This window comes from Leptonychotes weddellii, chromosome 15 (assembly GCF_054177405.1).
Source record: "Leptonychotes weddellii isolate Sample4059 chromosome 15, ASM5417740v2, whole genome shotgun sequence".
NCBI lineage: Eukaryota > Metazoa > Chordata > Mammalia > Carnivora > Phocidae > Leptonychotes > Leptonychotes weddellii.
The window spans coordinates 21,040,683-21,052,206 of NC_138383.1; the positions used below are offsets into that span (position 1 = coordinate 21,040,683).

Sequence of the window (11,524 nt, forward strand, 5' to 3'; positions counted from 1 at the left end):
AAGCAGAGAGACCTTGAGACCAGGTGCTGGTGGTCTCCTAACTTGGATGACACAAGAGATAGGGCTTTAAAAGTACTAATTCCAGAAAAGTAGCATAGGGAAGGGTGATAACATGGCCCAAGCAGCGTTTTGTCAAGTGACATCCTCAGAGATCTTCTGTTGAAAATCCTCTCTGGGTATCTTTGTTAAAAGCTAAGTCACTTAACTCAATCTATCACATCTGAACCTCTGGGCAAGGCCAGAAAAAAAAACATGACTCTCAGATTCTTAGAGGGCAGAAGAGAGGCTTCCCACACTCTTCCAAAAGCCATATCCCAGCTGCCAAAAGCCCATGGAGAGATCTCGGCTTTGTAATAGTATTTAATACCAGGTTGGATAGTAAGATTTAATACCAATAATAAGATTTAATACCACTGGCTCTAGCCAACACAGGTAGACATGTTCTCACTGACTCATAATTACAGTGTTTAACATTACCAAATGCCATGCTCACACAGATATTCCACAACTCCCAGGTGCTTTGAAATGGTGCTTCAAAACTGGGAAGTAGAAAATAAGGGACTGTTACATAATTTTCTATATTTTTCTGGATTTTAAAATGGTCTCAAAATTTGAAAATCACATACATATTACAAGGGACTTAGGAGTAAGGTCACTGGGAATCTCCTAGATGGGAGCAGTAGCATTAGGGTAGGTAGCAATTATATGATGGTATCTCTGATGAGGCACCACCCAAAACTTCTAGAACTCAGCGACAGATAAACCAAAGCCAGAGAGCCCAAAGAACCAGGGTTGACTAAGCTGGTAAGGTAGGTTTTTGAACAATGGACTGAAGAAAATGGGAGAGAAAAGGAGTATGATAGTATGGGAGCCTGAAGCAGGCTGCCCTTGTTGACAATAAAAACAACACTTTCTGAGGGAAGGTCATTCAGTCATTTCAGAGCAAAGAAATATTTGCTATTTTGGAAACAGACAAGTATCTCAACTCTCCAGGAAAATCACCTTAAAATGCACTTGGTTTTATAATCAACATCCAATCTTTTTATCTTAACCTGTAGAGTTACATTCAGGTATTATCTTTACAAATAGCAGTAATTCAACCACAGGAGTGTAATCTTAAACAATATGGAGATAGTATTGTCACTCAGACTGGTCACATGCAGACAGAGAAATATATTCTAGTTGGACTATAAACCCCGCTATCAATCCTTTTCCCCCAGACGCACATCTTAAAAATGAACGTTTGTCCTATAGGCTAGCAATAAATCAGCTAAAAGGTCAGATTCAGTGAACATCTAGGGAATGCAAAATAAGAAAACAGTTTCACCTAACTGTGACATAGGCTTTCAGTAGTGTCAAAATTAGGCCTCTCTGGCCACCTTCTAAACCAGAGGAATTAGTGTAGATGGGAGTTTCAGAGAAGGTTCTAGACTGACAAAGAACAAAATCCTTAGAATGATGCCTTAATTGGCAAAAGTTTAGAATCGAATGATCCTATGGGAGGGGGGGAAGCACAAGTATTTTTCAACAAGCAAGAAAAAGGAAAGCCTTCCTTTTGGACAGAGAACAGGGAAATTTTAGAGAACTTGGGGTTACAGTTCTTGTAACTCTCAAGACAAGTGTTTTCATTAAGCTGTTACGTGGAGTATTACTACCATTGCTATACTTCTAATGAAAAAAAAATAGCCTTGCTCTATGCTCAGTATAGTAAAGAGGACTTGCTGACCCCTACTGGCTGATCCTGGAATTACAGAATCTGCACAAAGTAGGAAGGATCTAACAATCAAGGACAAAGGAAGAGCTACAGAAATTCTTAACTAACCCCGAGAAGTTAACAGCACTTCTGATCCTGGGGCCAGCCCGATCTTTATTAAGGAGGTAGTACAAGGGGAGGGTGGTTCAATCACATTTCATTCTCCCCCTTCATTTACGTAAGTGAAATGTGATTCTTCCTGTATCTTCTCCGTTCTGGATTTTCTCCCACCTCCTAAAAAACCGGGCAAAGATCTGAGAATCCTAAGGGCCCCTACCTGTAACTCATGAGTCCAGGTTGGCAGTCAGGCCGAGGGTCACTATCGAAGGACTATGTCATCTTAAAGATTTCACACTTGGGCGACTGGAATTTCGAAGGTCCAGCTCTTTTCCTCTGGCATGGAACAGATGGGGAGAAGAAAAAAACCACCACACAGAGCCACTGGCAGACTCACCATTTCATCAGGAACATGAGTTCTCCACTGGAGTCTGTAGCTCCAATAATCCGCTCTGGCTCCAAACCCCGGGCAAAGCCTCGTGGCTTTTCTGACTGTAAAAACCAGATGGATGGAACAACTTTAATTATACGGGACTGTTATCCAGACTGGAGTCACTCCTGCTTCTCTGATTAATATAATCACACTTTTGTCAATATTTCACCAATACCTTGGCTCCAAGTCACAGGCCTTTTTGCATCCTTGAGTGATTCTTCCGTCAAGGTCTTGAGGTTTCCCCGTATGTAAAAAGGGACATACATCTCAAGCAAAATGAATTTTCACAACTGTTTCTTCACCCTCAGAAGATAACTTACTTTGAGGTACTGAATAGATGAACATAGCTATCTCACACCTATAATGATTACAACACTGAAAACTATCTACAAGAATGAATTTACTTGCACTTATTATTCTTGAACCTCAGATAAAATAAGTATAGATTATGTGGCTTTAACAGAGTGAACCTCCTAACACTTTGTAAGCATCAGCCTAAGATTCCAGAAGGAATGAGGGATGGCTACTGAGGTCCAAGAAGCAGCCGAATAAAAGTCCTTAAATTTAAAAATTAAAAGGGCTTTCAGCTTCTTTGACAGCAGTAGGAATTCTGGACTAGTAAAAATTCTTCTCCCCTTACCTCTTCTTTCTTCTTCTTTGGTTTGCTCTCTTCTCCCTTATCTTCAGAATCAGAGTCAGCTTTGCGTTTGCCTCCCTCTGATTTATCTGTCTCATGTGCTGTTTTCTGTGACTGTAGAAACTCGGCAATGAGATCAGGGCAATCCAGGTTCTCTTCTGGCTCCCACGTGTTATCCTCACTGAAACCAGAGGGCACAGTGAGTCACACTTTCCATTCAAAGTTAGCACACTCATACTAAGGAGACGCACAGGATGACGAGAGCTGGTGTCCTTGGAAAAGAGGAGTTAATGATAATGAGTAACCAGATTTTGTCCAAGACCAAGAACTTGGTAATGCTGAAATTTCTTGGGGGTGGGGGGAGGTAGGGGACTTTTTAATACAAATTGAAAGCTTAGAAACTTGCCTTCTTCAAAGGAAAATTACTCTCTTTGCATACTTTAATCAGTCTAAAGCTGCACATAAAACTGCTTCTCAGAAATCACTGTCTTGCATTATAGCACTTTGTACATGTAGACAGTTTTCCTAATTAGACTATAAGCCATGAAGGCCAGGCCTGGGTCACACTCCCCATCAGAGCACCCTAGGCCTTGCACATTACTAGACTCCTAAGAAATAGTCAGTGACTAAGTGAATGGATTTACCCAGGTTAATGAAACTTACTCTGAGAACCCCTTCCACTTTAGGAGGTACTCCACTTTGCCCTTTACCACTCGACGGTCAAGAACTTTTTCCACCACATATTCCTCTTCCTCCTCTTCTAGCACCTCCTCCACTTTCTTCTTGTTTTGTTTCTTCCCCATAGTGCCCGCCAGCTTTCTGGTCTAAAGGGTGACGCTGCTAAAGTGATAAAATAAAAAGGGCGTTAGGGCACACTTTTCTTGGTTAGGTGAATATGTGGATGGTTAGAAATCCAGGGACATCACTGACTTTAATAGCGTATGCTGCTTATATTAAGTGTTCTGCCCATTCAGCTTCAGTATAAAATAAAGTTTTCTGATATATTCAGCTAGAAAGTTAGTGCATAAACAGCTCCAACCAATCTCATAGCAAAACTTTATTCTTGCATATCCACTTAAAACTTTTATACCTATTCTAAGTTTTTTGTTTTTTAAGATTTCATTTATTTGTGAGAGAGAACAAGCAGGGGGAGTGGCAGGCAGAGGGAGAAGCAGGCTCCCCACTGAGCAAGGAGCCCGATGCGGGACTTGATCCCAGGACCCTGGGATTATGACCTGAGCTAAAGGCAGATGCTTAACCAACTGAGCCACCCAGGCGTCCCTATTCTTTCTAAATTATTACGTTCCCAATACCCCTTTAATAGAGCATAGTATCTAAAAATATTAATTAAATTGGGGGCACCTGGGTGGCTCAGTTGGTTAAGCGTCCAACTCTTGTTTTCAGCTCAGGTCATGATCTTTACTCAGCGGGGAGTCTCCTTCTCTCTCTCCCTCTGCCCTTCCCCCCTGCTCATGCTCTCTCTCTAAAATAAATAAATAAATCCTTAAAAAAATATTAAATTGAAAGCAAGGCTCCTAAAAATAATGTACACACATCAGACTTATATACATATAACCCTCTGATCCATACCTCCGTATTACTGGACTTCAACTTTTACAGTGTGAAGTAGCTTGTCCTATTTATCAAACATCTGGCTTAATTTTTCCCCATTTCTTTGCATTGTTATAACACCTCTCCTGAGTCTCCTTAAGGTTTTTTATGCAGCGTTTTCTGAACGCCAGCAATGATTTACAATCTGAAAGTTTCTTGTTAGTTTCTTATTCTACTTAGTTTATTTCTGAGGTGGAGAAAAGACTCATAAAATGCCAGAATGACCACAAAATCCTCTACACTGGGACAATGCAACAGTCTAGAAAATGATAGGAAAAAAAGAGATCGTTATTACAGTAATAGAACCTAAGTTTATTCTTTTGTAAAATACATCTCCAGGCTGGGTGACTTCTAGTGCTTAAATTCTAGTTCCCTATGAATTCATTTTTAATCCTTCAAATAAAACTGTTGGTAGGCTTAAAGCCATTTGCTTACCAATTTGTGTCAGTAGGTGGCGCCATAAGATATCAATACAACAAAATGAGCTACAAAACTGGCCAAAAATCTAATTGATGGATCACAGTTGCCCACAATGATACACAAAGAATCAAGAGTATAGCAGATAATCCAAGCCAAGAAAGTAGTTACTACCATGTCTGAAATTCAAGGCAATGCTGATTTGGGGTTAAACTGGTTGTTCCTAGCATCCTTGAGAAAGGGAGTCTTACTTAGCCTAAGTAGAAATTCTTCTAAACATACTTTAAAACGGCATGTACAAAATGTTTTTTTTTAAAAGTCCATCTACAGACCATATGAAATATAACGAATTTTCATAAAAGTCAGGATCATCATATCAATCAGTTAAATTATCCACAAGAAGCTTTGGTTTATACCCTGAGATATTCCCATGTCCGCATACATGAGCAATGTTTACTTACTGAAACATCTGTTTAACTATACTAGAAAATCTAGACACTGCTGGATACTGCCTATTCAAGAGAAAAGACATGGTTCTTGCTTTTCTGATGCTTAATGTCTGAAAAGAAAAAAGCAAACACCACTTTTACTTAAAGGTATTCTGAACTTTAAGATTTTATTTATGGGGCGCCTGGGTGACTCAGTTGGTTAAGCGCCTGCCTTCAGCTCAGGTCATGATCCCAGGGTCCTGGGATCGAGCCCCGAATCAGGCCCCCTGCTCAGCAGGAAGCCTGCTCCTCCCTCTCCCCCTCTCCCTGCTTGTGTTCCCTCTCTCGCTGTCTTTCTCTGTCAAATAAATAAATACTTTATAAATAATAAATTAAATTAAATAAATGAATACTTTATTTGACAGAGAAAGAGAAAGAGAGCGCACAAGAGGGGGAATGGCAGGCAGAGGGAGAGGGAGAAGCAGGCTCCCTGCTGAGCAGAGAGCCCAATGTGGGGTTAATCCCACCTGGGATCATGACCTGAGCAGAGGGCAGAGGTTTAACTGATTGAGCCACCCAGGTGCCCCAGGTATTCTGAACTTTTGCAGAGTGGCACAAAACAATGTTTTCTGGAGTGCTTTTAGTGTGGTCTAAGGCAACACGCAAGGCCCCTGTCCACAGAAGGATTCAGAACAGTTCTCAGATAAGAGGCATCTTTTCAACACTCTTCCTCTCCACTTACATACTGAAGAATCTGCTTTGCTCTCCTTCCCTCCCCAACCTATTTTTTAGAGAAAATACCACACGAGTCTTCCCTTCCGTCTTTTACTGATCAGACTAACCAGGGGACTGAATGTAATCTGGCTAATTCTTGGCTAGCTTCACTGTGCCTCTGATTCAGAGGCTGTGTATGCTTCTTTGTGGAGGGAGATAATTTCATGTTTTCAGAATTCTAACTGCCATATGACAAGTATTATTTTATGAGGAAAGAAAAATTTAGTTTTCCTTTTGGATAAATGCAGTTGTGTTTCCTCCCAAGAACAAGTGCTATTCCTTGCTTCCTTCCACTATGAGTTGAAGGAGTGAGCAGGATTCATCCTCAGTCTTTGGTTAACATGTGGAGAAAAATAAATTGACAATCACCTTAGATAAAGGGTACCACAACTCTCTAGACATTAATTTGGACTTAGAAATTGGAAGATACTCCCTTTCTCAATAGGTGGAAGTGGAAGGAAAACAATGGGTTACAGACAATCCAAAAACAGTAACTGTCCCCTAATAACCCCTCTACCAAGTAATTAAATTTAAGAAAGTAGAGGAAAGGCATTCTATCATTATGGCTTCAAAATTCAGAGCTATTCAAGGCCCTGTGTTATCTACATTAATAGCTATATTTGTCTTACTCACAAAAAGCAGCAGCACTGAATACTGCCCATCCTATCCTGCTACTATGAACCAAAAGGGTCAGGACAGCTTCTGGTTTGTCTCTAGCTACTCTACAGGGCCTACTCTATCTAGCAGGCCTCCTCTCCTTGTATCATTAACCTGGTCCCAAGGAGGAAGAGTCAAGGGACAAAGAATATATCCTTTAGGTTAAGTAAAGAAACCCCCCCAAATGGAGAAATCTAAAGTGAGACCTCTTTATTTTCTTTACTCACTTAACTCATTGTCTTAAGAGCAACTCAAAAAAGTGAAGAATGTAGAAAACAGACTCCTGCTTCTCTCTGGGCTTTCTTATCTGGCTCATCCTAGCATCTACCTCAGGTACCGGATTCTTCATATTGGAGATTCTCAGCCAGGCTTCCCAACTTGTTTTCCCCTTATTTACAGGTAGTTCTCTAGGGTTCTGAATAAGCTGTTTGTCAAAATCAGTGAAGTAGATTAAAAATGCAACCCACTCTTTCTATAGAATCTAGCACCTTCAGATAAGCCAAGAGCGCCCTTAAATACTATAACGTGCCGATTCTCAGTTTCTGTATGGATTTTTTTTTTAAAAGATTTTATTTACTTTTTTGAGAGAGAGAGAGCATGAGTAGGGGAGGAGCAGAGGCAGAGGGAGAAGCAGACTCCCCACTCATGACCTGAGCCAAAGGCAGACACCCAACCGACTGAGCCACCTAGGTGCCCCCCAAATGGATTATTTCAAGAGAAATCCTCTTTCCCTGAATATGGCAGCCTCCAAACACTAGCAGGGGCATCCAGAAGGACTCTCAATTGGAATTGCTTGGCAAGGAAATCTCAAAGTAACTCAAATCAGTGTAGTAGCACAATGGAAAAATGCCTTTCATCAACACAATTTGCCATTTCCCCCTAAGCATCCTGGCACCAAAAGTGCCATAATCAAAAAAAAAAAGAAAAAAGGAAAAAAAAGTGCCATAATCATTGAACAAAGAGTCAAAAATTATGACAGAACATCACAAGAGGTGTATGTTAAGGGTGAACTCAGAAATCTTAGTCCTTGGACAAGTCCCCTTAAGGCTTATCCCGATGTTGCAGACAAAAAAACTTAGAGTTAACCTAAGCTGCTATAACTTTTATCAAAATAATTACTGGCGGGGGGCACCTGGCTGGCTCAGTCGGTAAAGCATGTGACTCTTAATCTTGGGATTGTGAGTTTGAACCCCACGTTGGGCTCAAAATAAACAAATAAATTTACTGGGTCTGCCAGTTTAAGCTGCCTAGAAAAATACACTTATATTGAAATTTAGTTTACAAAGTGCTACCTCATTTGTTGTTGTTGTTTTAAAGATTTTATTTATTTATCTGACAGAGAGAGTGAGAGAGGGAACACAAGCAGGGGGAGTGGGAGAGGGAGAAGCAGGTTTCCCGCGGAGCAGGGAGCCCAATGTGGGGCTCGATCCCAGGACCCTGGGATCATGACCTGAGCCGAAGGCAGACGCTTAACGACTGAGCCACCCAGGCGCCCCAAAGTGCTACCTCATTTGATCCTCGAAACCATCCCATGAAACAAGCCACTCAGATGTTACTGACACCTCATAGATAACAGAACATTTACACACAATAAATCACCTAAGGTCACACAATTAACAAAGAGCATAGCACCTCAGTAAGGACATCTAGCAAGGCTGAGCTAAAAGCCCTGCTGCACACACAGAACTAGGAGCTAGCCACACACCTGTAGGGAGAACTTCCCTTCAACCTGTACAAGAACAGGACAGAGATTTCTTCCTTCCTTCTTTTTTTTTTTTTTAGTATTTTATTTATTTGAGAGAGAGAGCATGAGCAGGGAGAGGGACAGAGGAAGAGGGAGAAGCAGACTCCCCGCCGATGCAGGGGCTCGATCCCAGGACCCCGGGGGATGACTCGAGCAGAAGGCAGAGGCCTAACCAACTGAGCCACCCAGGCGCCCCAGGACAGAGATTTCTTTAAATGGATCCTCCCTACAATTTGTCATCAGTAAATAAAAAGTGACTGATAAGGATTTTCTTTCAGAAAAGACGTTGTAAGGTATGGCTATTAAAAAAACCAATGATTCTTAATTGATTACTGGAATACAAAGGTATTCATTGTTAATTAAATCAGCAGGCAGTAACAAAGCCTTGGTTGTCAGTGCCCCAGCAAGTCTTTGGAGTCTTAAATTGACACATGATAGACGGTGCGGAAATTTTGAAGTAACCTACACCAAGTAGGCTGGAGAGGGTACTAAGAAAATGCCAATTTTAAGAAACCAAAATTCATCTAGAGTGTCCCAATGAATCCAGGGACGGTGTAAATCTGAAGCAAGAGTCACGAACTCATAGCACTTTCAAGAGGAAAAAAAAAAAAAGCACTGTCCTGATTCCCCCTCCACAACCTCCACCAGGAGGTAAGAAGCTAGAAAATAGAGAGGAACAATGCTACTTGAAAGCAGAAGGCGGTACAGTATCAGATACAAGATAAGGCATTTTGTTTTGTTTTTGAGGAGCTGGTACTTATTTCTTGCCAGCCTGAAAGATCAAATTCCAGATGTCAGGACAGGTAACAATCACAGACCTCTGAAACCAAAGCAGTAGGGCTTTGAGCTAAATGCTAAGGAGCATTCAGAATGTTGGTCTGGTGAGGTGACCATCTTTACTAAGAAAGAATTCACAGGAAAGCAGACCTTGAGGAGAGAGCTTTCACCTATAGAAGAATCAGAATCACCCATGGAGTTTATAAAGACACCCAGATCCAATGACATCGAAAGTAGGGTGTGCATTATTTTTAAGAAATAGTTTTTCGGGGTGCCTGGGTGGCTCAGTCGTTAAGCGTCTGCCTTCGGCTCAGGTCATGATCCCGGGGTCCTGGGATCGAGCCCCGCGTCAGGCTCCTTGCTTGGCGGGAAGACTGCTTCCCCCTCTCCCACTCCCCCTGCTTGTCGTTCCTGCTCTCACGATCTATCAAATAAATAAAATCTTAAAGAAATACTGTTTTTCTATCTGTAATATAATACATGTATTCATATTCAATTACAAAAATATTTTATGTAGGAAATCAAAATTCCTTGGCCCAAAACCTGCCAAAGCCTGTTCTCATTCTTTATACATAAACTAACACAGATATACATTAAGTGAAAATAGATTATTATAATTCTACAACTTGCCTTTTTATAGAACGTAGTGCATCTTTCACACTGTTCCATATAGATCTCCATTCATAACAAGCTGCACAGTATTCCATATTGTAAGGACACACCATACTCTAACCATCACCTAGTGACGAAAATTTGGGTTGTTTCCAATTTTCTGTTATTACAAACAATGTTGCTTTGACCATGGCATCTGCATCTTTAAAAGTTTCTTAGGTGATCTGTGTGACTCTCTGATATTAGGGTCATGAGTTTGAGCCCCACGCTGGGCATACAGTTTACTTAAAAATAAATAAATAATAATATAAAATTAAAAGCTCCTTAGGTGATTTAATGCATATCCTTGGATAAAAGCGATTGCTATAAGAGGACTGGCAGAAACTACATTCCTCAGGTGAAATGACACACATTATTACAGACATAAATCAATTCTTAGAGTCAGCTAAAAGGCAGGTGAACATTTTACTTTCTTTATAGAATTGAGAATAAGATTGGAGCAATAAACTGATGCTCTTGAAAACAAAACCTTCTCTATATCACACTCAGCATTATTCAATCTAGACCCTTTCTGCAACAGCAATGAAATTGGAAGAGCACTGCTTGAAGGATCCTCATAGTTCCTCTCACCAGAAGAAAGCTAGTATGAGGACAAGATGGTTATCTTTCCTGTCCCTACCTCTCAAAACAACTTTATGCCTATAGGCAGTTATATATATTTATTAAATAACTCGATTTCCTAATAAGTAAAAAAAAAAAAAAATAGGTGTAACAACCCTCATGGGATTCCTGAAGTGAACTTTTATGACCTTCTGGTATTATCTATTTATGTATTTGCAAATATGTCCTATTTCATTAGATTATTTACTGCTTTAAGCTTAAAGATAGCTTTCTGAAACCCAATGCATTAAGAACTCAATAAGAAAACTGCACTTCCATCCTGTGTGTATGGTTGAAATTCATGGCTTAGTTTTTAAAACCGGAGAGCAGCTCCAGAACACACTCAAGAAGGACCCAGGTCTGGCTGTTATGAAGGAACCAATAATTAGGAAAGAGAGAAACCAAGATCTCATTTCTAGATGACCAAGACAGAAGAGCTGCCAGAAACTGAAAAATCACACTTCATATACCTAAAGTGTAGAAAATTTCTTGTGCTCTTCCTTTTATCTGGCCCTCACAAGAAAATAAAGTAGCACTACTCTTGTAGTAACTGGCAAAAGGAATATATCTTCTTATCAAGAAAGATAAGATGGGTGGGGCGCCTGGGTGGCTCAGTTGGTTAAGCGACTGCCTTCGGCTCAGGTCATGATCCTGGAGTCCCCGGATCGAGTCCCACATCAGGCTCCCTGCTCAGCAGGGAGTCTGCTTCTCCCTCTGACCCTCCCCCTCATGCTGTCTCCCATTCTCGCTCTCAAAAAAAAAAAAAAAACAAAAAACCTTAAAAAAAAGAAAAAGATAAGATGTAAAAAGCCAATTAAATGAACAATGGTCTAAGAATTCACAGTGCTTTTACTGAGCTCAAGACAAAAGTAAAAACCATCCTTGATTTCTCTCCACTTATCCTCCGCATCTAGCCTCTTACTAAATCCTATTGAGTTTGTATCTTAAATTTCTTTTCTTTTTT

At 40.6% G+C, this 11,524-nt stretch overlaps 1 protein-coding gene and 1 long non-coding RNA gene across 2 annotated transcripts in view; both read right to left on the bottom strand.

Annotated features, from left to right (window-relative positions):
* On the bottom strand, positions 1-2,201 carry LOC145717351 (uncharacterized). The gene is made up of 2 exons (XR_014140504.1): positions 2,031-2,201; positions 1-539 (listed from the first exon to the last, which is right to left on the bottom strand). It is a non-coding gene; the product is annotated as an uncharacterized LOC145717351 (long non-coding RNA).
* The window catches only part of CBX1 (chromobox 1), a 19,533-nt gene that overhangs the window by 1,521 nt on the left and 6,488 nt on the right, over positions 1-11,524 (bottom strand). The window contains exons 2-4 of the mRNA XM_081805148.1: positions 3,544-3,720; positions 2,884-3,061; positions 2,208-2,302 (exon numbers count right to left, since the gene is read on the bottom strand). Coding sequence (XP_081661274.1) covers positions 2,208-2,302; positions 2,884-3,061; positions 3,544-3,683 — 413 coding nt within the window. The 5' untranslated portion in view covers positions 3,684-3,720. The remainder of the gene's footprint in view (positions 1-2,207; positions 2,303-2,883; positions 3,062-3,543; positions 3,721-11,524) is intronic.